The 26816-nt window shown below is 42.3% G+C and overlaps 2 protein-coding genes across 4 annotated transcripts; one reads left to right on the top strand and one right to left on the bottom strand.

Annotated features, from left to right (window-relative positions):
• The first annotated feature begins 852 nt into the window (after window positions 1-852).
• On the top strand, window positions 853-6037 carry rnf41l (ring finger protein 41, like). The gene is made up of 7 exons (XM_079692935.1): window positions 853-1294; window positions 2074-2280; window positions 3424-3563; window positions 3833-3859; window positions 4372-4534; window positions 4639-4759; window positions 5379-6037. The coding sequence occupies exons 2-7, from the start codon at window positions 2075-2077 to the stop codon at window positions 5748-5750; spliced, it is 1029 nt and encodes a 342-aa protein (XP_079549061.1). The 5' UTR covers window positions 853-1294; window position 2074; the 3' UTR covers window positions 5751-6037.
• A 450-nt stretch (window positions 6038-6487) lies between these two features.
• On the bottom strand, window positions 6488-26231 carry virma (vir like m6A methyltransferase associated). Of its 3 annotated transcripts, none has more exons than XM_079692932.1 (27): window positions 26116-26231; window positions 25379-25491; window positions 24099-24185; window positions 22540-22588; window positions 22296-22458; window positions 22043-22162; window positions 20543-20770; window positions 19369-20099; window positions 18749-18886; window positions 18155-18381; window positions 16376-16903; window positions 16118-16272; window positions 15562-15644; window positions 14906-14999; window positions 12186-12574; window positions 11930-12085; window positions 11409-11644; window positions 10693-10942; window positions 10017-10234; window positions 9770-9902; window positions 9370-9510; window positions 9133-9287; window positions 8821-8917; window positions 8016-8179; window positions 7571-7920; window positions 7014-7160; window positions 6488-6928 (listed from the first exon to the last, which is right to left on the bottom strand). In XM_079692932.1, exons 1-27 carry the CDS (start codon window positions 26176-26178, stop codon window positions 6669-6671), a joined length of 5475 nt encoding a protein of 1824 aa, XP_079549058.1. In that variant the 5' UTR covers window positions 26179-26231; the 3' UTR covers window positions 6488-6668. The 3 variants fall into 3 exon arrangements, with proteins under 3 accessions (XP_079549058.1, XP_079549059.1, XP_079549060.1); XM_079692933.1 differs by having other exon boundaries at window positions 6488-6913; XM_079692934.1 differs by having other exon boundaries at window positions 6488-6913; window positions 20567-20770.
• Between the last annotated feature and the right edge of the window lie 585 nt (window positions 26232-26816).

Here is a 26816-nt window from a genome sequence, read left to right as displayed (position 1 = left end):
TTTTTCAATATTAAATGGCCAAATTATTTTTGTTCGAGGGTCAGGGCGGAACTCTCTGAAGTAATTTCATTAAAAAAGCCCTCTTGTGGTAAAAGACACTTAGTACACTATTCTTAACAATATAGGCTCCAAAAGGCATTTAAGCCGGTCTCAACGGCCTATGTCCAACGATATCTTAACATCTTTACCTATCAGCTACTGTCGTTTACCGTCAGTAGCTACTGTCGTTTAGCAGACGAGGGCTTTTGTTTTGAAATGACTTCCGAGAGTTCCGCCCCGCCCCTCACCAAAGGTCCTTTGCTCATAAAGTCATTAAGTCTATGCAAGGTAAAATAGCTATAAAGCATAAACAAATAAGCATTGCAGTCGAAGTGGTTTAAAAGGGGAAACTGTTAATTTGACTTCATATTCAAATATATCATTTATTCAAACCAATAAAAGTGATATAACACTTACCGGTGCCTTTCCTTTGTTTTAAAGAAAGAGTAAGAAACACATTTTTTTGTGGTTTGAAAAAAATAAACTTGTAATGCACATCTCATTCCCAAGAGCGAACACAAAGTATGACATTACTTCATTGGATAGGTCAATGGACACATTTATTTCACTTGTAATTGAATATGATTTACATTATGGGAGGGCCCCTTTTCGTCTCTTTTTTGTAAAGGATCTGATTATTTCTTCCACCAGTAAGTCTGTCAGAGCTTTAGGTTCATAATATATGGAGTGCTTTTTGCTTTTTGTGGTCTGACTATGTGTCATCTGACGTTGTGTAGTCTGTAATCCAATCAGAGGGAGAGAGAGAGAGTGTAATCCATGTTAATCCCACATCCAGAGAGTGAGAGAGTAATGTAGAGTAGTGTGACAGACAGAAAACAGTTGAAGGACAGCAGTAATCTCTGAAGACACCACAATCTTGTATTGTATGTATTGGTGAAACAATGATGAAAAACACACTTCTGCAGAATGTGTCTGTTTTTTGGGTGTCTGTTTTCCTGTAATTCTGCCTGAGTCTCTGATCTGATCTCGTCTGACAGCTGTCTGCCTGTTTCCTGAATGCTGGTTGTCAGGGATACCTTTCCATGGAGACACACTCCCAAAGGTGGAGGGGAGGGCTTTAAGGGAAAGAAGACCCTCACCTTGATGGAGCCACAAGTCAAAAAGAGAGAATGAAGACAAATAGATTGTTGTAGTTGTGCAGAGATAAGAGGGAAGATCTCTTGAGGTGGAACAAGTGGATTCAAATTAACAGAACGAAAGAAGAAGAACGAGTTTGATGAAGTTCTTTTGTCAGGTAGGAACTTTATTGTAATTATTTTAGGTTGTTATGGTTAAGGGAGACATTATAGGTGACAAAGGTAAACAAAAAACTATATCTAATAGATATCACCATGACACTTCCCCAGTAGATTGCTTACATTGTATACAACTAATATGCAAATAAGGCATTACATAGGTACTAACCTGCAAACATTTATTGAACCAGAAGTAGAAAATAAAGCCAGGATCCAAATTCTTGTTTTCATTTTGTTTACATACGTACAACTTTTTTGTACAACGTTTTTTTAACAGAGGAAATTCTGGTTAAAAGTAAAATAAATTAACTAATTCTGAGAAAATTCCCTTTAAAGATAATTATTTTAAAATGTCATAATGTCATTAAGCAAGACATGACAAGTTAATATGGTTAACATATAACTAAGAACATTCACCATAAAACTTCCCCAGTTGATTACTTTAAGTGAAATATAGTGTTTTGTTTAAATATGCAAATGAGGCATGCTTTAAAGCTAACTTTGAGTGAATTTAGGAAAATCTACAGACAAAGTGACGTAAAATAAACACATGAATGTTGATTTTGGAGGTTTTCTTATTCCACTTATCTAAATGTAGACATGTATTGGAAGCCACATATAGGCCTACCCCAAACCATTAAAAAAAACTCTGTTTACCAAACCATGAAAGATAGATGTGTTTTCCTTGCAGTGTCTTGCCTTCAAACAAAGAAGAAACAGATGAGATATCTTCCCTTAACCTTTGCCATTTCTGTATAATCGGTCTGTGTGGTTGTAGGATGGGCTATGATCTGGAGAGGTTTGTAGGCTATGTGAATGAGGGTCTCCTGTGCTGTGTGTGTCGAGACGTGTTGGAGCGCCCCCTGCAGGCGCCCTGTGAACACGCCTACTGCAGCGCCTGCATCAGCAGCTGGCTGCTCCATCACCACTCCTGCCCCGAGGACAGGATGCCCCTGGATGTGGGCAGTCTCAAACCACTGTACAGGTCTGTCTCTGTAAATGTGTGACAGTTATTAACTCTTTATTGTAATGCTCATTCATATAGGGTCAGTTTACCCCAAAATACAAACAACTAATATGTTTCCTCTCCCCTTTAGTTATATTTATCAATCTAAATTGTTGTGGTTATGACATGCCGATTGTTGGAGATATGAGCCCAAAGATGTCTGCTTTCTTTCAAATGTAATGGAACTACATGGCACTCAGCTTGTGGAGCTCAAAATGCCAAACATGTACATTAAAAAAATCTCTGTCCAGAAATCATGACACAGTTACTGAAGATAATCCACTTTTTTGTGAGCATTTTCATTTAGGAATTATTTTCTTTGTACTGCACGAGTCCTAGTCCTACTACAAAGCGTAAGGAAGCATGCTTCTGCTCATTGACGAGACACTCATATAATCAAGTGTCACTTGACAATATTTAAAAAACGTATATGTTTACGCATAATATATACAGAGCCTCATAATATTTGTTAAAAGGATAAAAAAAAAAACAATTTCTGTGCTCATACCAAAACAATATAGATGACTCAACTACAGGTAGGTGAAATATATAGGCGGTTTCTGATTTTGTGGTGAACTGTCCCTGCAGGTTTCACATGTCCTTCTTACTGGCCAAGCCCCAGCCTACATCAATGACCTGATCCACCCTCACATCACAAACCGGGCCCTGAGGACCTCTGAGCAAGGCCTCCTAAGGGTGCCCCGAACCAGGCTAAAGACTAAGGGGGACCGTGCCTTTGAGGTGGTGGCCCCAAGGCTTTGGAACAAACTCCCCCAGATAATAAAAACCTCTGCCTCAGTAGAGATTTTTAAGGGGCAGTTAAAGACCCACCTTTTCCGACAGGCCTTTGGGTCGTCGGAGGAGATGAGTTAATAGCTGTCTTTTATTGCTGTTTCATCCTATGTTTTATCCTATGTATTACCTGCTGCTGCTTTATGCCTTTTATTCTACATGTTATTGTTGTACTTTGAATTGTGTCCTGTGTACTGTACTGTAAAGCACTTTGTACATCCGTGTTGAGAAGGGTGCTATATAAATAAAGTGTTACTTACTTACTATTGAGTGGTTGACACATGTACTGATCTCTGTGCTCACCTTTACTTATCTTTATTTTCTCTGCAGGTACATGCGTAATGACCTGAACCGCCTGCAGCTCCGCTGTGTGAATGCAGCTCAGGGCTGTGAGGTGGTCTGCTCCCTGGAGAGCCTGCACACACATGAGGATGAGTGCGAGTTCGCCTTCATTTCCTGCTCAAACACAGGTATGATACCTCACACTGAGCTCATTGTTGTCCATGTGTGGATGTGAGGGATATAAAGGTAATGTGACACCTGTGAGTGGGAGCAACAGGTGGCTCTTTTGTTGTCATGGCTACCTCCCAAAGCTACCTATGGGACTCCCACAGACCTCACACAAAGTGCATTCAGGGTCAACTTTCCATCACTCTTTAATGAGCAATTTAAAAGTGTGTATGTATATACAAGCATATGCTCTTGTGCTCACTTTGTGTCTGTGACCTGTCGTTGGCAGGTGGAGAGTACATATGTTACCGCTGTGGTAGGTACAGTTACAGTGTGTGTGCATGCAGTGTGGCTTTTTGCAGTGTTCAGTACTACAAGCACTTAAAGCAAAAGAACATTTTACACAATATTTTACCTGATATTTCTCTTGCTGTCTGTGACTGCTGTGATCTTTAAGAAGTATCCCATTTGGTCTAAAATGAGACAAAAGTGCAGCGAAGAGTGAAGGAAGTTGGGTTGGTCAATATGTTAGCGGTGGAAAACTGTTTCACATATTGTCCTTGTACCACATTATTTTTTCCTTTTTACACTCTGCTTTAGTATAAATGACATGTATTGATTTTTATTTTATTAACACATATAATTAAATATATTTAAAGAAATATTGTGCATTAGAGGTTAGAATCCAAAAGTGGCTTATCAAGATATTACAGTATTCAATATATCTTGGCATAATTAAAATAAATAGGATACAAAATATATATAGATTGAAAGACAGTGTGTGCATGGGTGCTTCATGTGGGGCCTATCCATCTGTGCTCCCTGCAGGTTGTCCTGTGCAGGTGGAGAGGCGGGGTCTGGAGGCTCACCTGTCAGAGTGTAACTTCCGCAGCAGGGAGTGTCTCAACGGCTGCGGACACACACTGCTCCCCATCGACCAATCACAACACAACTGTGTAGCAGAGCTGCGCACAGAGGTGGAGATGCTCAGGTGTGGTTGTAATATGGCTTCACTGTTTCTTAATCCTTAACTCAGAAGTAATTGCTGCAATTTAGTTTGTTAGTAATTAATGTCCTACTGAATGCGTATGGCAGGGCAGAGATGCTGTGCAAGGTGGAGGAGGTGAGGCGAGAGATGGAGTCTCGGTTGGACTCGCAGAGGAGACACATGGTGCAGAAAGAGTCGCAGCTGAAGAACGACGTGGAGGAGCTCAAGGTGACCAGTCTCATGTTTTTAACTCCTCTGTATTTCAAGGTACCAACAGCAAGGCTGAAGTAAAGATTCAAGGGACTGCCATTTAATCAAGTTCCCAGTGAGAGCTTTAACAGCACATTTAAAAATGGTTGATTCATTTTAACATTAACAGTACCTTTGAATATTCCACAACATATTTTTTACATTCATTTAGTATTTGTTCTTAATAAGAGGTTAAGAGGCATACTTTCACATAAGATGATCTTAATCAGCAGTCTTCTTGGAAATGTTGATGTTTTTAGTTTAATTTCAGTTACACTTTAGTTGCAATTCTGTATGAAGTACAATGTTTAAAATAATTATTTATGTTATATTTATGAGGGAGAAAGAACTATAGATGGTTTTTAAAGTTGAGATTCAATAGGAAAATTATTCTTAAATAAATGCTGTTAAGGAAATGAATAATTTAGTACTTTAAAGTGACAATTGTCCAGGGAGTTTATTTGTTTATGTTGGTCTCCAATTATTACTCTTTCAATACATATTTCTCAAGTAGAACTACTTTTAAGACCTACATGTGTTATCCACCTCTGTCAATAACATGCATGCTCAGTGATCTTCTCATGGCCTCTCCTCTCAGGACCAGCTGTCCCGTGTGATGTGTGACATGCGAGCGCTGCTAGGAGCAGAGCGTCTGAGGAGGCAGGAGCTGGCTGAGGCCGAGCTGGAGAAGAGGGAGCTGCTGGAGCTGCTCAGAGACCTGCAGCCAATCAGGAGCCAGCAACCTGTGGACCATCAGACCCCTGGGTGGGAGCTCCACACTGAGCCAATGAGACCCCAGCAGAGGGAGGCTTCTCTACATGCCTCCAGTCTGTCTCTACATTCAGCCCAGAGCCCCATAACAGGAGCCCCCCCCTCCCCTCTGCTGGGTGAGGGGACGCGTAAGGGCGGGACCAGGAGCCTGACTCTGGACTGCATCAAGAGGAAGAACCGGGAGGTGACGGTCATCTGAGGGGAGACTGGACTGCTGGGGAGTTAACCCTTCCAGAAAAGATTAAATGCATATTTTTCTTATATTTGGCTGTTTAGTAATTAAAGTGTTTTCACAGTATGTTGGGGCTCATCACTTATCATTTGGTAAAGAACATATAGATGATCTGCTGTGGAATGAACCAAGTTGTGGTTGAAAGGTTAATACATCTTGTAGACTAACCACTGATATGATCTGCTGACAGAAAATGTTGCCCTGAATTTTGCATCCCTCAGGTTTTTAAATTAAAAAAAGTGTGTTCAAGACAATTTCTTTGAATTCTAAATGATTCATGTTTTCCTCATTAGTGATCGGTCTGATTACATTGGCTTAAGAACGTATGGTTCTGAGTGTCCTGTAAGAACTGGAAGTCCTGGTTTTGCAGTTTGCAAAGGCACGTATTTTGGGTTCAACTTGGGTTGTATATTATGCATCTTACTGTCAAACCAATATGTACTTTGTCTGCGCCTTAACTTATTCAATACGCCAACGTTTATCTTAACATTTTTTAAATGGCTGCCCTGGATGCAATGCAGTCTTTTCACGCTCTCATTTCCCATTGTTGTCATGCACCTTGGAGAACCTTGAATGAGGTGTAATTCTGCATTTCTATTTAAAGCACGATAAGGCTAATAAGTGCAATGATAAAAGCGTGTTAACTTTAAACAGTTAACCTTAAAATCATTATTTCATTTTGTGTTAAAAAAACAAAGCGTACGCTCAGTTGCTCTGACCTTTATTCTCCAAATACAACTCATAACAAAACATAAAACATCAACACAAACTCGGTACGTCATTGTGACAACATCATCCCACCACGTTTCCATGGAGACAGTATATATAATATCCTGATTGGTCCATTTGTTGCCATGAAAGGCTGCAGTCATTGCCCAGGTGGATTTACCTGGTGAAGGAACGGACATGTCTTCCCCTCCCACCTCCGCTACCCCCCCCTCCACTGAATTTACTCCCCTGAGATCCTCTTCCTCCTCCTCCTCCTCCTCCTCCTCCTCCTCCGCCTCCCCCACCGCCTCCTCCAGCGCCGCCGCCTCCGCCTCCTCCTCCTCCTCCTCCGCTCAGCCACGACAGCCCGGCGCCCCCCCTCCCCCGCTGGGCTCGGTCCCGTGGAGCCAGCCGATACGCACCTGGAGACAAAAACACTGCATTATTAGTTCAGTGTTTAAAGGTCCAACGTGCAAATCAAGTGTGTGTGTGTGTACTGGTTTGGGGGTTTAGGTTTCTTACTTGCTGGGGGTTGTCTGGAGGGCATGGGCCCCCGTGTGAAGTTGCTCTGCCCCCCACGGGGTTCACTGTAGGTTCCTCTGTGGGTGACTCCTGGAATTTGGCCACTCCACGATGAACCACGGCCCCCTTCTCTGCGAGTGTAGTTACCTACAGGACCAAAATAGAAGATTTAGCTTCCTCTAGTGGCCAATCAGTAGATCTTTCCTGCAGTATGCTCCAACAAGGAAGAAATTTAATGAACTTTACGGTCTGGAATACAAATAATATGACCTACACAATAGGGATACGTATTTGTATTATTACTCATAGTATTCTGTGACAATTATTCTATTAATTGATCAATGTTTAGGCGGGCAATTGGTAATCCAAACATCTCGAAGCCGAATGCGACGTATAATGTAATATTTAGTTCACAATGATATATGACAAAGAAAATAAGGAAGCCTTCTCATTTAAGAAGCTGGAACAAAACCTCCATGTGTTGTGTGGTCGCACAAGTTATAATACCAACAACTAAGAAATCTTTCTATAACCAGCGAGTGTCTGTGTGTACGTACCGGACAGCAGAACCCCTTTGGGCTGTGGTGGAGTGAAGAAGCGAGTCTGGCTGTGGAAGGTGCCCCTGCCTCTGTTGCCAGTGAACAGTCCTCTGGTTGGGGGTTTTGGGGAGCTCTTGGGGGGCCGTTTAGGAGGCAAAAGTCCTAGAGGAGTCCCAGTGTCTTTAAACTCTGCCGCCACAAAGTCATCGACGTGCATACTGGGAGGACGGGAGGTGTTCTGTTTGCGCTGGCGGAAGATATCGTGCGGTCGGTTGAGATTCTGTCCGAACCCTCCTCGACCTCCACGGCCACGAGGAGCTGCCATGATGTGCGCTCGCTTTGCCGGCTCGATGTAGTCCGACTTACCGCTGAAGAGACAAACACAATAAATAAAGACGTACGTTTTTTGCACAATATACAGAACACATATGGAAAGAAATAGACCCAAACACTGGACCTATACCTTGTAATAAACGTCTCATGCTTGTGTTTGCCAAGTCGGAAGCCTTTGGGAGCCTTAGAGTGACCCGGGGAGGAGGGCTCCGACAGGAAGGAGCGCTCCAGCTCGGCCTTCAGGTCCAGTTCTGGACAACACTCCTGAGCCAGACCCACCAGATCCACCTTCACCTGCAACACAGACACAAAGGCAATTATAGACAGACACAGTGCTTCATAACCTTGCAGCATCAGCGTCATGTGTAATTCAGTTTTTAATTTTACGTTTCCAAGATTCATGTGTGTAAGTGAAGATCCGAAAAAAAGGAAGCATGAAAGCATAATTAAAAAGAACTTGGCAGTGAAGAAAGGAAAGAAAGGCACTTTACAAAAACATTTGAAAAACCAAAAAACATTTGAGTAAACCACCGAACATAAATACTGCATGGAGATTAGCACATTTTACAATAACAAATCTGTATATGAGCTGCCACAATATGACTAATCCATGAGTCAACAGAAAAACAATTACTTTCCATTTTAATAATCAATTCATCCTTATAGTAGATTTTAGTAAACTAATCTAATTAATGAGATTTCATGTGTTTCTCTCTTTTATGTCATTAAACTCAATATCTTGGAATTTTGGTGAGAGAAAACATTTAAAAGGCATTCCCTTGGATTTTGGGATATACATGTCTCTATATTTACTGACATTTTATATTAATTAGATTTGACATTCATTGGCAGATCAATCTGTAACGCAAACAATAGTGAGTTGCAGTGGGATTTACAATTTTGCCATAATGTATTGAAAGTGCATACACACTTACCAAATCAAGGTCTGCTTCGATGTCGTCAGTCTGGAACGGAGAGAACCAGAGGGTCTTCAGCTGCTCATCCAGAGCTTCGGACAGAATGAACACTGTCCTACAGAAAACAAAGAGACAGAGACAGGCAGGCATATTTATTATCACATCCGTACTGTAATAAGTGCAGGTGTAGTTTCAAAGAAGGGTGTACACAGGTTTGTTTAAAAGTGACATTTCCCTGGCTGGTAGGGTAAGGGCCTCCCTGTGATCGATGACTGCATTTGGAAAAAGGGAGAGAAAAAGGATAGAGAGAAAAAATATGTCATTTTGTACCTGTGATTAAACTGAGCCCCGAGGGTCTCGGGTGCTGGCAGAGTGGGCTCAGTGTCGACGGCAGGTGGAGAGTCAGTGGCCATCTCCAGCGTCTGCCTCAGAACGACCACAGTCTCCAACATCGTCTCCAGGGAATCGTCCTCCTTACATAGTTTCTACAGACATGAGTTACAGAGTCAGTTAACTGCCATCATCACTTACTTTGCAAAAAGCGTTACACTTGTGTTTGATTCGTACCGTAATCCTTTTCTCTAAAGTAGGGAGTGGGTGGGACTCGGCCCCCTCCCACTGCAGCAGAGCTTTCATCTCGGAGCCCGACAGCAGCCGCTGAGGAGTGAAGGCTGACTCCTCCCCCGTCCCGTGTGTCTCGTCCACACACTGCAGGACAACACAGACAGATACAATAATAAAATACAACGATGACATATTATACTCTACAAGACATATTAAGTCTTGCACGGTTCATTATTAGTACACACCTCCAAAATGCTTTAAAAAAAAATCTAACTTTGACGTTTGATTTTTAATTCTTAAGGAATTCCAAATATATTTTATAATTTCTACAGGTGGACATGTCTTGGTACAATGCCCTGTCTTGTTTTGTGACTGCCATTAAAACATTATTCAGGTTACTGACCATTGTTTCTGTGTTGAGGATCTGTCTGAGGAAGTCGAGCAGAGCTGAGAGCAGATCTGCCGAGTCCTTGCTGAAGGCCAACACCAATCTCTTCAACAGCGAGCAAAGACCAGCGCCATGTTTCTTTAGAGCTCTGACACAAAGATAAAGAGAAATAAAGTTATCTACCAGAGAGAAAGAAAAAGGGTTTAGAAAAAGGGAGACAGTGGTGGTGATGGCAAGAAACGATCAGGGGACTGTCATTTACACTTTGAAGTGGTATAGTCCGTAGTCGTGCTCGTTGAGGAATGCCAGAGTCCTGATACAGGTGAGGAGGAGTGGGACGCTGCTCTCTGCGTTCCCCAGAACCTCCAACAAGCCGTTACACACCGATGAGATCATCTCTCGCCCTGGAAGGGAGTTGGCCAGCTGCTCAGCCTCCGACATGCAGCTTTCACCAGGAGGAGACACCACCAGAGAAATGTCCTGGGGAAGGGAATTCAGAAATTTAGCTTTGTCCTTTTCTCTGTCAAGACTTTATCACATTATGTTATAACCAAGCACTCTAAAGGCCGCTGACTTGTAACCATAGATGCACTTGCAAATAATATTGATTTATGGGTTGCCTTTACACCACAACAGTCGGTGTTCATTTATACTTTGATTATTTTAACTTTAATTGTATGTTTGATCATTATTAGTTAACTACTTTCCTCCGTCCTCTTTGTGTGTGGTGTGAGGCAACAGACAAATATGACGTTGGAATTTGTTTCATTTCTACTTTTTAAAAGATTGTTGGTTTACATGAGTGACTGTGTAGAAGAAAATCCAAGCATTTTACACATGGCATCTTCAAATATAACCATAATCCTAACATTGAAAACATAACAGTTAAAAGCATATCCAAACGTTTAAGGTGTGTGCGAGCCCGGCACCCTGCTTACCTGGTCACACAGTGACTGTAATATTGTTCCCACTAGTTCGCTGCATTGCTGCTTGGGTAAGGAGCGGTCCGCTGGAGGAACCAGCAGAGCCAGCATGGGGGGGAACAGATCGGCCAGTTGCTCGTCTCCGGACACAGAGCCGGACAGCAGGTGCAGCGCTGCGCTCTTACACGCTTTCTGTGACACCAGGGCGTCCATCAGAGAGAGCAGCCGCAGGACTTGGCCCCAGCACACTATCTTCCCCTCAGCACTGCAGTGAGCACATTGCAGACAATTCAAATACAATTCTCATTTTAAACTCACACAAATGAAATTCACTAAGAATGGATGCAGCAGCTTACAGCGGCAAGAATTGCAACAAAAAAACAAAACAGCTATCTGTTCCGTTTCAAGCTCAAATTCACAAAAGATAAGATACTAATGCGATTGCAGAACCAACCCTTTCATAAAGTTGCTTTTGGGTCAATAACACCACAGAAAAACACAGCTTAAAAACTGTTTTTGCTATGAAATGACACAGAAAGGAGCCAAATGTATGCATGTTGCCTAATTGAAACGTATACAGGGCACAGGAGTAGTGAGATTATATGTGATTGGGAGTGCAGTCGGTGTGCACTTCAACCTTTCAAAATGACAGGTTGTCTTGTGCAGGTTTAGTGGCCTGTAAAGCTGCATAGTCATTTCCTAAATTCTCCATTGAGTGTGTTTTCACTTACGGCTGCAGCTCCTCCAGCAGCAGCTCCAGCAGGCTCTTCATGATGAGTGTTGCCGTGGGTGAAGAGAGGTCAGCCAGCTGAACGCACATCCTCCTCAGCATGGCCAGGAGGGGGGGGCAGCTGGTGGCGCACGCACACCTCAGAGCCTCAGAGAACACTTTCCACTGCGCCCGTATGTGCATGCTCCACAGCTTCCTCGTGTTCAAGGCTACCGCTACATCTTGGACTGATATCACCTGTGGAACCAAAAGAATATTAAGGTTTGCGTGTAGATATATATTCTAATGCTAAATATCCAATCCAGTGTTTCCGTATATTCAGTGGAACATGTCTGTGAGTCCATGAACCAACCAACTGTCTGGTGCAGACTTTAAAGAGTAGAGAACATCATCTGCTGCTGCTGTGTAATTGTGTTTGGCAGATACTACAACCCTTTAGCCTAGTCACCATGCTCAGGCCTTGGGAATCAGTGCATATTTGTTTCAGGTCAGATAGGGGACGAGTATGATATATTGGGTAACCTGAGTGCTCTGCATTGGCAGTGGAAGAGGCAGGAGCTCAGACAGCAACGTCAAACCAGAGAAGAGCCCTTCAGGAGCCTTCAGCAGCGAGCCCAAAACCTCTTTCAGCATCAGAGACCAAGTGTTACTGGCCAGAGTCTCTTCTGTGTGAGTCACCTGCACAAAACACATAAAGATTTAGATTAATTACCATTTATGACACTTTTAGTCCAATATTTACTTCAAAAGAAGTGCTAATACTGTTGCTCATTCACACCTCTTCATTAACACCCTGTGTGAAGGTGAGCAGTACGTCCACGATGAGCGCCTGCACTCGAGTTTCCTCTCCGTCTAGACGTCCGGATGCGGGGATGGAGCAGACGATCATGTGGAGCGACACCAACACACTGGCCACGCGAGTGTCCCTGAATTGGAACGCTCCCCCACGCAGGAGCTCCGTCAGCATGGTGCGCAGGAGTCTCAGTGTGCTGATGCAGATACTGATGATCATGCAGCGCTGCGGTGTGGGGCCCATGTGTCCGTGCACACGCCACGGCTGCAGCAACAGGCTGCACAGCTTCTGAAGGACACGCACGCACGTGTCCAGTCCCTCGCCGGAGAACAGCTGGACCCCTGCAAGATTCCACTTCAGATCCCTCTGCTGACCTGTGGAAAGAAGATACAATCAACGATCATGAACACAGTAACCAGCGTTACAGCTTAGAAATAATACCCTGTAGAGTGTTTGACCACCAGTAGCTATTAGTATACATTACAGCCAATGCTCTCTCACTATTACACTAACCCAGGGGTCTCCAACCTTTCTTCATCTGAGAGCTACTTTGAAAAAATGAAAGTGGCCAAGAGCTACTTGCATCGCATCGCTTACATTTATTCACATAGCACTCATCAGTCGAATTAAGCTACTTTTGTACACAAGTGAAATTGCAATACCTAAAGGTTGTCAAAAATCTTAACTTCACATCAAGGTCCAAGAAAATGACAATTTCTCACATATTATTATGGCCCACATAGTTAGTGCATCACTGAAAATGCACATAAATGTCCTTAATCACCACCGTACAAGCATCTTATGGTACATGTGTAAAATAAGTGCATTCAATCTTTTTCACAGTCAGTGAGATGACTGGCGCTGCATGGAGTCCCCCAGAGAGGTGTAAGCTGGAGTGTACCCACTTAGGTTCACTTTAATAGAGTCATTTAAATGGTCATCAGTCAGTCTTCTTCTGTATTTATATTTCATGACATTGATGTCAGAAAAAGCTGCTTCACAAAGTAGAACCAAATAAAGCAGACATGTTCAGTGCTGCTTGGTGAACGTTTTATAGTTTTCTGGGTCTACAAGGCTCCAGAAATGTTCTGAGTTTTGCTGAGACTTAAGCTGAACATGATTTTGGAGATGTATAACCTCCACCTCCATCTCCACAGGATTGACACTGAACAGTTCAGCCATCTTTTTCTTTGTCCATAATAAATCCATTGTATAGGTCTAGCCTCCCTATATCTGTGTTTGACATTTTTCCATCCTCAAAAACAAAAAAACTAATACTTCTGCAGTCTAGCTGCAGCTTCTAGCAACGGTCTTCTGGTATTTATCAACTGAAAATAGCAAGAGGACATTCATACTCTGCAATCCAAGACTTGATTAAATCCACCAAAAACCTGACGTGATGATAACGAGTGTTTTTCAAAAAAACACAAATCCCTGTGTGTCTCTGTGCCGCAGCGACACGGACTGATTCAGAGCGGTCATTCTGCTGTTGGTTCTGGACTGGTGTTGGTGGAGAAAGCAGACTGCTCCGTGTGTGGTGTCGCTGTGCCGCTGTCACATCTGTTCCTTGATCACTGCGTCACCGACCAATTTGATATTCGTGTCACAGAAAACATTCAAACACAAAAAAACGTTATTGTTCAGCAGTGGCCGAAAAATGAAGAAGCAACGTTACTACGCTATAATCGAGCGGTGAGCTACTGAAAAGCTGCCCGCGAGATCGACGTGTTGGAAAACCCTGCACTAATCTATGGGTGGGGATAATCGCAGAGGAACAGGCTTGTAAAAGCAAAAGCAGAGAAGATCTCTGGGCTCTGAAATCATGTTTCTTTACCTCGGTTGATTACATTACTTTTGTATTTGCATACATATAGATATATACTTTATTCATCCAAAAATTGGGAAATGATGTTATTGGAATATATACCGTAATTTTCGGACTATAAGGCGCACCTGAATATAAGCCGCAGCAGCTAAATTGAATGATGTGTACATATATAAGCCGCACTGGACTATAAGCCGCAGGTGTTTTAATGTTTAATTACCATATGTAAGGGTTCGTGCACAGAGGGGATTGTCGGGAAAGAGATGGCTGTTTGAGGAAGCTCCCATTTATTAACATTTCAAAAAACAAATTGCATATTTGCATAACGTATTCAAGTGTTACCATTTAGTGCAATAGTAGCTGCAGAACGTGTACTGTGCTGTGTAAACTGTACTGTATCACATAGCGTTTCAGACACACAAACTTTTCAACTTTCAAACTTAAACGGTGCGCTCCCAGCGCACGTACCGGCAGTGATCTACAGCAGCGGTTTTCAACCAGTGGTACGGGGACAAACTGTCTCGCTCTCGTAATGTCTGTCTGTCTTGCTCTCGTTCTGTCTCTCGTACCACTCTCGGTTCCACTTTTACGCGCTACCTGTCTCACTCTTTTCCGGCCTCCAGCTTTTCCTGCTGGAGCCCGCCGCTTAAAGGTGGGGGGCGCGGCCATAGAGCCCATAGAGTTAAAGGTGGTGGACTGTAAACCTGTAAAATCCATAGATTTAGGAGGTCCCCTAGTGGCCGTTAGCTGTAAAAATCCATAGATTAGCCGCACCGTTATATAAGCCGCAGCTTCGAAAAATGGGGAAAAAAGGCGCGGCTTATAGTCCGAAAATTACGGTACTTATTATTACATCCTAAACAGTGTTGTCTGTCTTTACCCTCTACAGCAGGCGGGGGGCAGGCGATGTGACACAGGACCCTGAGAGCAGACACCATGCCAGTTCCCTCAGCAGTCAACACATGTTCCACATTCTGCAGTCAAGAGAAGACACAAGTAAAAAATGACATATAGCACCGTTATTTGCATACAACCTTGACTCTACCAGGCTAATGGCCGGTACCTTTTTGAGCCGTTCAGGCTTGTTGGGGAAGCTCTGCATGTCAAGGGGATACTATATAAACATGATTTATAGTGTGTGACTTGTTGCTTTGTTAACAGCTTAAGTTGTTTCTATAGCTTGAATGAGCCACTTCTTCAGCAGCTTGCTTATAAGTGGTGAGATCAATGTACGGTTTTTCCTGATGAAATAAGCTCTATAACTCTGCATTAAATAAAAATGATGAAACTGTAATCTAAGACTCCTTGCAGTTTATGTAAGTATAAGAGAGTGATTACTTTACTGAAAGAGTGAATACATAACCCGAGTTATATGTCATAATAAAGTCATTGGCAGCAGCCAAAAATCTGCCAACTGAAGACATTTATCACTTGCTGACTTAAAAAGACTCAGAAATGATTATGACTGTCTGTTGGTGGTGCGGGGGAAATGCTGCCTTACTTCAGCACTACGTCATGTATAGGAGAGAGCTGTACCTGTTTGATGTAATCTATGAGGACGGGAATGCTGCCGATCTCAAAGCGTATTTTATCCAGAGGCTCCAGCCATTTGCCAAGCTCTGAAGTACAAAGGAAGAACAAAACATAAACAATTAAAAAAACTGAAGATTTAGATTTAAAAAAAATGGACACTTATGGTATGATAGTTTAACCGATTTGTTCCAGGAACTGACATTTTGAATTTGCTGTGATTAACAAGTTTTCATGTCTCATGTTCCCAAAGAACAAATATAATAAATGGTTAGAACATTACTGTATCTCAAAAAATACAAAAAGTTACATTTAAATATGCCATCTGTGAGGTCATGACAAGTTGAATATTAAAGAAATTCACACATATGCTTTGTGAATAAATACACACATTTAATAAAAAAACAATGATAGCGAAGTCCTATTTTAAAAAATTCTTGACTTCATAGTTCAAGTGATCTTAAAAATTAAAGTTTAATGTAACGTACTTTGGCACCAGATTTCAAGACGTTAGAAGAACCGATAATGCATTTATTGTCATCATATTAAATAATAAATGTACCCTGTAACTTGGCATTGGTGTCGTCAGCCTTGGCTATAGCGACCAGTGGAGCGGCATATTGTTCCATCGTCCTCAGGTCGTTGGAGGTCTGCACCACGAGGAGCACCAGCATACAGGCGTAGTTATAGGTCACTGCTTTGCGAGCTTTGGCCTCACTACAAGAAAAGATTACAAAATAAGTCAAAACATACTCAGAAGTCATACATTTAAATAAAACCACTGCATAAAGAAAAGGACATGAGTAGGAGACAGCTGTACCCCTGTCCGTCCTTGCTGTGGTGCTGGAGCAGGGTCACCAGACACGACAGGTTGTTCTCCAGGCTGAAGACGTGGGCCACTGCACTGCGGCCGGTCTGAGTGAAGGTCATCAGGTAGAGGGCATGAAGCATGCCCAGGACCTCCGGGTTGTCCCCTTCCTCTAGCCCAACCCCCCCCTCACCTCCTGCAGCCACATGGCTCATGAGCTCGGACACACTCTGCAGAGCGTGCAGAGCCTGCATCAGCCACACGCCAAAGCCCTCCTCCCCAAACCCTGGCCCCGTGACCCCTCCCTCTCCCCCTGTAAAGGTGGTGTCCTCGCACTCTGCTTCTACCATTGACGCCAGGAGACGCAGCAGCAGGTTGGTGGGAGTGGGCTGAGCGAGAAGGAAGAGCAGTCCTGACTGTGTGAGCGACAGGAAGCGGAGGATCTCCCGGACAGCCTGGGTGACCCCGAGGTGACCGGCCGCTGCAGCCGCTGACAACACGGCCACCGTGCTCTCCAGGAAGTGGCACGCATGCATATACCTGAGGGATGAGAAGGTGCATTAATACAAACCCAATCAAGGAGTCCCAGCTCCATTCAATTTTAGTTTATTTTCAGACGTTTTCAGTCTTATGTTCGAATCTGTGACAAAACAATACAAGTTTATGCAGACTGTGGGGGAAACTTCTGAAGCAATTAGAGTCAGGACTCAGAGAGACACGATGAGAGCTGGAGCTTTGATGGCAAACACTGACGGTTTATTTGGAGCTTCGGCCAGAGAATTCAAAAGACATGTCACGGGCCACGGTCTGACCACACGGTTGAGAAGCCAAACCAATTCTGAAGGACCGTCCTGTAGCTCCAGGTTTTAACTAGTTCGGAGTGTAATAATCAACATTCTTCAATAAATAGACCAAACAGACACTGAATCACATTTGTTGTCACTTATGGCTCGGGGTCATCTACACCCCGAGAAGGATGTTTTCCAGGTGTCCCACAACAATAACTATCTCTGAACAAGAGTTGCCCGGTCACAAACTGGTAACAACAACAAAATGCTAGGGCAGCCCCTCCTTAAGGGAGATAGCATGCTGCCCAAGGCTGGGCATCTGCGTCAGAGGGCAAAGGGTACACATGTATACAGAATTATTCCCTGACACAGACCATAATCGTTTATTAAACCTAATATTTTTACATTTATCTTTTTGTACAATACAATACGCATTAAATGTATTGAGTGAAATGTCAAGAAACTAAATCAAATGCATGTGTTTTATATTTTTTCCAAAACGTATGACCTCTAGTGTGTATATGGGTTTTGGCTAATTGAAATAAATACATACAGCGTTCATAAGATATATTTTTTAAATACCTATTTTTTGTATTTAAGTGTATTGTAAACGTAACTTGTCTTTCTTTTAAACACATTTGTTAATCTTTGTTCCTCTTTCATACTATCTCTCTTTAATTTGGAACAACTTCTGAATGCAGTCTGGAAGCTTCTTATCTTTGTACTTTTTAGACTAGAAGTGCTGTTCTATTTGTTCCACCAAATCTATACACAAACATACGTTTATAATTCACATGCGTGTTGGTCTATGGTAATTAGTTCCGTTTATAATTCTTATTTGTGGCAAAAAAGTGGATTATATGTATGCCTTGTAGACAGTAGGTGTGTATGGAACTATAAAAGAATGTTACAGACACTTCAATCCAATTTCATCAAATATTGAAATTGGATTGAAGTGTCTGCACTGTGCGAGGTTTGAGGTCATATGTGTTTGTATGTTTACCTGTACAGTGTCGGATATGGATCGTCCCTCTCCTGTGGCCCTGTTATTCTAGCACTGGTGGGGAAGGCTTTGACAGGCGGCTGCACCATGCAGTAAGGGGCCGTCTCTAGCAGGTGATGTAACTCTTCCAAAACCCCTGCCAGCCGATCCAGCTCAGCCTCGCTCACAGGGGACGAGTTCAGGGACGGCTCCTCTTCCATGGGGATCTCAGAGTCCTCCATCTCCTCCTATGATAGTTAGCCATGATTATCATAAAACATGTACTAAGTTAGTAACATGTGTGTGTGAGAATACGTGTGTGTGAGAATACGTGTGTGTGAGAATACGTGTGTGTGTGAGAATACGTGTGTGTGTGAGAATACGTACGTGTGTGTGAGAATACGTGTGTGTGTGAGAATACGTACGTGTGTGTGTGTGTGTGTGTGTGTGTGTGTGTGTGTGTGTGTGTGTGTGTGTGTGTGTGTGTGTGTGTGTGTGTGTGTGTGTGTGTGTGTGTGTGTGTGTGTGTGTGTGTGTGTGTGTGTGTGTGTGTGTGTGTGTGTGTGTGTGTGTGTGTGTGTGTGTGTGTGTGTGTGTGTGTGTGTGTGTGTGTACCTGCTGTGGTTCACTCAATGTTGCTGCTGCCCGCTGCAGGTCGACCAGCACCTCATACATGTGGCTCTTCTGTAAAATCGCGTTGCCAGCAGTAATGACTCTCACTGTTTCTTCACGCAGGAACATGTGGACTAAACGCTGTGAAAAGGACATACAGCAAAGTGTGAGGTATGAGTGAGGCAAAAATGTAACATGATTTACTTACATTACAGCCAAGGCAGTGAGTGGTTCAATGAAACACAAGTAGATATAACAAAGAATATTGGCCTGACTGAGTCTGAGAGTAACTCAAGGTAAATGGTAATGGGCAGCATCTCAAAGAACTTTGACACATACGATTCATCCATTCACACAAACATCCACACACAGGCAGCCTAATAAGCTACCACCTGCCCAGGGGAGATTCATATTCACCGCCTATGGTTCATTACATGCTGTATTTAAAGGCCAGCTCACACTTGGATCAAATGTAAGGCTTGGTTCTATTTGGGATTTGTATTCATCTGTTTAAGCACATCAGGGAAGATCAAGTCATTTAATCTAATTCTTGTTTCTTATGCATCTAATAAAAAAAATCGACAATATACTATTTTCAAGTTTGTACACTTAGTGATGCTTACCTGATAGCCACTCTTCTCCGACTCTCCTGCATGTAGGAAAGCCTCTGCTCCAGCGGGAATACTGGTCAGAGCCCCCAGAGCTCTCAGGATGCTCAGCTTCAGTGTAGAGGAGACATGGTCCGCTTGGATGAGCTCCAGCAGCACACCGAGAGCCCCTTCACGCAGCAGCACCGAGAGGCCCTGTGGGCACTCGGCAAGCTGTGATAGTAGCTTGGCACCAGCTTTCAATTGTCTGAGATTAAGAGCAATGGGTTGTTTCAGAGCAATCTCCATATTCAGAGCTTGGAGCGCCCATTGTGCTAAAACTCCAACAGGTTCCTCCAGCTCGCCCTCTCCTTGTTTGATGAAATGAGCGAGGCCTTTGGCCAGTAGGGCAGGGGCCTCTTCTAGAGCAGGGACCCAGCGGGCATCCCTGTCCTCTCCAAAACTGGTCAGCAGCTCTTTGAGCTGGGCAACAGCGTCTGCCTCATTATCCACTGCTGGTCCTTCTGTACCAACAGAGTCCATGGGCTCTTCCACAATGGCTTTCTCAAACTGGGTATCAAAGCGAGTCTTGTATGGAGGGGTGAAGTAGATCAGGGGTCTAAGTTCTCGCTCATATGGGTCAAACTGGACAGGTGGGACAGAGGCCAGGTCCTCAGGAGTGTATTCCATGTCAAACGTGGGCAGCTTGAAACTGCCATTATCCAAATCATCCTCATCACTGGAAATCTGCTCATAGCCGTCATCACCTAAGAGACAGAAGAAAGGGGAAATTTGACAATATATATTACAAAGTTCCATCATAAAACATGTGTCAAAAATGAAAAAAATGAGGAGGCAAGCGACTACTACATATTCCCTAGCTAATTCACACACAAACCTTCATCACTCCACTCATGCTGGGTTAGTTTGACATGCAGGATGAGACACAGCACACGCATCAGCCATGGCTGTGAGGATGTGAGAGGTAGACCTCCACATGACAGCTTATGATACCTGTCATAAGCCTGCAGAGCAGCCCCGAGGTGAGCTAGCTCAGAGTTTGGAGCACCAGACAGATGACGATGGAGGCAGCATGCCAGAGAAAACACACTCTCTAACTCTCACTCATCCCAAATGGACCCGTCCCCCGGGGAGTTTGCATCCATTTGGGATTGCAGACTATCCTACTCTCACAAAACAACTCCCCTACCTTCCTCCATCTCCTCGTCCTCACCCTCATCTTCCTCTTCTTCTTCCTCCTCTTCCGGGACACTCCCCTCAGTCCGTGCGTCTTCTTCCTCCTCTGGCTCCTCCTCATCGCCCTCTTCCTCTTGTTCAGCATCTGAGTATGCTTCGTCAGCAGGCAGCGATCTCTCAGGTGACACGGCCTCCAGGTAGTCTTCTCGGCCCTCTATTGGCTCCACTTTGACCGGGCCCACTGTAAATGTCAGAAGAGGACACAGGGTTCAGTTAACATACCCACAGGGTTCAGCTAACATACCCACAGGGTTCAGCTAACATACCCACAGGGTTCAGCTAACATACCCACACGGTTCAGCTAACATACCCACAGGGTTCAGCTAACATACCCACAGGGTTCAGCTAACATACCCACAGGGTTCAGCTAACATACCCACAGGGTTCAGTTAACATACCCACAGGGTTCAGCTAACATACCCACAGGGTTCAGCTAACATACCCACAGGGTTCAGCTAACATACCCACAGGGTTCAGTTAACATACCCACAGGGTTCAGCTAACATACCCACAGGGTTCAGTTAACATACCCAAAGGGTTCAGCTAACATACCCACAGGGTTCAGCTAACATACCCACAGGGTTCAGCTAACATACCCACGCGGTTCAGCTAACATACCCACAGGGTTCAGCTAACATACCCACAGGTAGGGGTGGGCGATATGACGATATATATCGTCGTGACGATATTAGGTCTCCACGATATGCTTTTTCAGAGATATCGTATCTATCGTGATAAAAAAAAAGAAAAAGCTTGAAATGCTATCTTGGTCTGTTACTCCTTTTTGTTTTAGTTTCTGTTACCTTGTAGGTGGTTGTAATGTTAAGTAACTTGAAAAATAACCATAATAACCGACATGAAAAAATATCGTGATATATATCGTCTATCGTGATACTGCTTGAAAAATATCGTAATAATATATTTTTCAAAATCGCCCACCCCTACCCACACGGTTCAGCTAACATACCCGAAGGGTTCAGCTAACATACCCACAGGGTTCAGTTAACATACCCACACTGTTCAGTTAACATACCCACACTGTTCAGTTAACATACCCACACGGTTCAGTTAACATACCCACAGGGTTCAGTTAACAGACCCACAGGGTTCAGCTAACATACCCACAGGGTTCAGCTAACATACCCACAGGGTTCAGCTAACATACCCACAGGGTTCAGCTAACATACCCACAGGGCACATGCACAAATCTATTGTATGTTTATAATTAAAATTGACTATTAAATAAGAAGTACATCTTATCACACCTGTACTATGTTACACTATCTTATTGTTGTCAAACCTTTGTTATTAAGGTTGTTTGTCAAAAGATTATTTTGGAGGAGTTACAAGTTACAAAATGGTGTGTTTTGTCTGCATTTTTTTTTTTTAGAAATGACAAGTTTTATAAAAAAACAGTGGCAGATATAATTTGATAGCACAGTGCAGTTCTCACCCGTCACTTGGACCTGCTCTTCATCATCATCATCTGGGGGCGGAGGACCAGGCGGAGTACGAGGTCCCCTTGGTGCAGGTCTGGGTGGGCTGCCATTGTACTGCTCATCTTTTTCCCACTCTAAAAAAAAGCAATAAATTGACAATATAAAAAGCTAATCTGGGAAAATAAGAGATACTGTGTTTATTGGCTGGTTTAGTATCAGGGGTGTGGAGGCCAGAGCGTTGGGTACTTTCGGTTAAATTATGCCCACCTTGTTTGATGATCCGCTTGGGCCCGCTTTGCTGTTGAGGGGGGGGAGGTGGAGGAGGAGGGGGGGAGCCTGCAACAGGTCCATGTGAGCGATCTGCTGTCCCGTACACTGCTACAGTCAGAGTGGTGTACCAGCCACGCAGCACTAAGCCGTCTGTGTTCACCTGTGTGCACAAACCCATTCGGTTATTCACAATTCAACAGAGAAATACAAATACATATCTTGTTTTAGGTCAATCATTTACCTTTCCACTGGGTCTGAACACGATGGACTTGTTCTCGTCATATTCCAGACTGAGGGCAGAAAGCAGAACAGAGCAGATAAAACATCAGTGAATATATATATAGATAGAGAGAGAGAGAGAGAGAGAGAGAGAGAGAGAGAGAGAGAGAGAGAGAGAGAGAGAGAGAGAGAGAGAGAGAGAGAGAGAGAGAGAGAGAGAGAGAGAGAGAGATAGATAGATAGATAGATAGATAGATACTTTAACTATCCCAATTTGGGAAATGCTTTTGTTACAGGAGCAGTGTGCTCAACATTAAAATACAAATACTTAAAAAGTGGAATAGAGTTAACAATTAACAATAAAAAAAGTCAAATAGGCTTATACTACAGGAACATATAGGCTTATACTATGGGAATATTTATATCAATGCTGAACAATCCTTGAACTTGTGTTTGCTTGTTCATAATCTTAGGAATTTAAAAATAGCATGCGACTGCAATTAAGTCTAGAAATCAGTTAAGTCCTGGATAAACCTGTTTCCAAACAGCAGAAAAATATTGTTGTGTAATTATGTCTAAAAAACACTTCCTCATCACCTGTATCTCCCCGTTCCTTTATCTAATCAGGGGCTTAAGTGCAGAATACCTTTTTTTCCTGCAAGCTACCAGACAGTTTTACGTCACTACGAGACACTGGAAGTTGTTAGCTGTGTTGGCAAGAATCTGGCGACGTGTGTCATCATATATAAATAACTATTCAATGTACTGTGATACTGTACGCATGGCAATATATCGCAATTTTTTTTTAAATCTAATTTTAGGGGAACACACACGAACACAGCAACATCTGTAAAAGATCTGAGAAAAAACTTACCTGTGTTTTTTTGTTCAAGTATGAGCAGGAAGCTTTGTATATGCCATCCAACACATCTATACGGTCATATTTTGTGTAATTTTGTATTGCTATATGCAATGAAAAACTCATTTTCAGCTATATCACAATGATCAGGACCATCTAGATCATGATTAACACATTCATTGGCTTATAAGAAGGATTCTCATCCAAAAGCATTTTGCTGATTATTTATTTTTGGTTTTGACATTTTGAAGAGGTTTACATGGCAATCAGACCGGTTCAATAAGAATGTATTCCCAATTCCAAGCGGAGATAATACCTAGGGTGTGTCGTTTTCAACGGCTCTTACACAATGCACGCCTCTAAATACAATTTATGCTCTGCTGCCACTGACTGTGCATACCTCTGTTATTGTGGGAAAGGGATAAATATGCTGTACTCTATCAATCAATTAGTCATCTATTTCACCTCTAAGTGTTTGTGACACTGTGGGTGGGGTTAAGTTTCTGGAGAGACCAGTTTGCCAGCATAGGAACAAAGACGCCTGAATCTGGGTGGGTGTAGATACACGTGCCTCTGGGAACAGGGCTCAGATGCTACCACGACTGGTTCTTCAGGTGACTTCCTATCTCAAGCAGTTTGGAGGTTTGATCAGGAAATACTGACATAGAAGAGAGGCTTGGGGGGATAGAGTATCAAAAGGGGATAGAGAACATCATTCTAACCTGCCCAGTCTGTTGAACACGTGATTGTTGGGTTTGGTGACATTATTGAAGAATAAATCCAACTGGAAAGAATGAGGTGACGTCTCCCTGGAAACACAGAAACACATACATTTATGTGGCAGTCAGGGCTATATGGATATACATCAACAAAGGGGTGGGCGTTTTGACAATATGGAAGCAGACGTCAGATTGTCAAGTACACATTTAAAATGTATTGCAATTCCATAAAACTTCTTTATCATAAATTATACTATGCACGGGACACTATAAACACAAAATGTGATTGTTGGTTAGTTATTATACTGCATCACATTGATGTAGGTCAGGGGTCTGCAACCCGCGGCTCTCGAGCCGTATGCGGCTCTTTAAGCAGGTCTCCCTTGAAAAAGAGATCTATGATCTCAAGGGACCAATCTGATTAAATAAAGGTTTGAAATGAAATGAAGCCCTCTGCTCTGGCTCCCTGAGCTTAGACAAAAATAAGAAGGAAATAAAATAAAAGTATTTGTAGGACTATTTAAATGTTGTTGCACGGTTGAAAATTTTTTGTATCTTGTATTTTGAGGTGATACTTTGACAAATAAATAAAAAACAAAACGATTTTTATTAGGTCAACTAAAATATGCGTCATATCCTGCGACGGCGAACTATGGATAAATCAAAGAAAAGTATCGGAGGATCACAGGATTTAATTCTGCGTGGTTAGAGTTATATGCTTTCAAGCAAACGATGCTGGCTTACCGGTATGTTTGATATGTAGAGAGAAGTTGTCAAAGGTGCTGCAGCCTTTACGTATCGAGGAAAAACACGGAAGAGGAAGACAGCTGACGATATTCAGTCATAATTCAATCAGTTAACTCTTTTTAGGGTGCAGCTATATGTTTTATTTATTTCAAAGTGGGTCAATTTTAATAGTATTTATTTTCCTTCAAATGTGCAGAGGACTCCCCAAGTGCTGTGTTAAATGTATTTTAAAGTAGACCTGTGTATTTTTTTGTAATTCTCCTTATAAGAGTTCTTTGTTTCTTATTAGAGGTAAACAGTTTTATATAATGTAATAAATAATACATGCAAAAAACTGTAGTTTTTGTCTATGATATAACAATAAATACAACTTTATAAGTTATCAAGCTATCAAATATGTTTTGTGGTTCCAAAAAAAATGGTTGGAAAAGGAGGCAAAATGTCTCTTTTAGTCAAAAAGGTTGCAGATCCCTGATCTAGGTGGACCTAATACACTGGCACTTACTGTATGTCACTGAGTGTTATAGTGCTCTTACCCGAATGCTCTGCTGTCAGGTAAGTTGCTGTGTGCTTTGATGCCCGGAGGAATCACCCGCACCTCTGTGATCAACACCCCGCAAGGAAACCGCACCACATCGATGTTGGTCAACTGAATTGCATTGAACACCATAATTAATAAAAACAAACATTTAAATAAAACAATAAAATCCAAGTTTATTAACGTAGCAGAATGTCAAACAAAAAAACGTTTGTGTCAGTGGGGCTTTACAGATGAACAAACATGAATGACAGTGCTAAAAGTCAAAGAAAATGAGAAAAAGACAATATAGAATGTAAAATGCAAATAAAAATAGAATGAGATAAATTGAGATAATGCCACTACTAGTTAACACTAATACGACAGATCACAACAGACACTTCTGATGGCCATGTTTAGGCTAAACAGTAGCATTAGCCACTCTGCTAACTAGCAAACAAACTGCGCAAGGGGGTAACTGTGTGACTTTATAGGGTTATGTACATACAAATCTATTTAACTTATAACGCAACATGAGTTGTGAATGTAGGAAAGTATGCAACGTGAGTGCAATACATGCTGTGAATTGTTACCACAACAACCAGGATATATTGCTAATGTTAGCCATGCTATCATCGTTAGCTTAGAAGTTTAGCATTGATCTCTAAAACTCCTGACTCTGAAAAGTATGAGTGTTCAATGCTGGCGGATATGAGGTAAATATACAAGAGGGTGGTAAGGCATGACAAAAATTACCTCTGCACTCTGGTGTTTAAAAGTGTCAAGAAAAAGAAGCTCGGTTGAGGTGTCCCCCGCCATCGCTTACTGCTCCGTTGGGCCAGGGGTACACTTCCGGTCCGTGTGGGTGAACACTTCCGGAGCACAAATGTAAACATCAGAAATAATAAATAAATAAATATTACTTTAATAAAGAGAAAATAACTTGTATACCTTAATTACACTAACATCATGTAACTATTTTACTTACTAATACCTATTTGTAATGTATTATAGCATATTAATATCTCGATATCATATAATGTAGTTTATTAGCCTATTAGTTATTCATGTTACTCAACCAAACAACAGTAAAAAGACAGTTTATGTCAGTGCATAATCTTTTGGTGTATTTAATGGTTTAATTCATTAAAGTTTTCATTTCATTTTTCATTCATTTCATTCATTTTTCCTTTTTGTGTATTTTATTTTATTTTATCAGTGTTGTTTTATATAGCCTACCAACACTTTATTTCTGCGGTATTGGTAATAAAATAAAAAATGCTTTATTTTATTGTTTTCTGTCAAGTAGCCTACTGTACATTTAGCAAATAAAAAAAACGAATGTAGCCTATACCAAAGTGCTTTTTTACTCAGAAGTTAGGCTGATAAAACAACAACATTAATAAGTTAATATAATTCAATGAATGAAAACACAATATGTTTTATTAAATTCATAG

This window comes from Notothenia rossii, assembly GCF_949606895.1.
Source record: "Notothenia rossii genome assembly, chromosome: 7".
In the NCBI taxonomy this organism is placed as follows: domain Eukaryota; kingdom Metazoa; phylum Chordata; class Actinopteri; order Perciformes; family Nototheniidae; genus Notothenia; species Notothenia rossii.
Note: the sequence above shows the minus strand (reverse complement) of the source record. Positions and strands in the feature narration are given on the sequence as shown.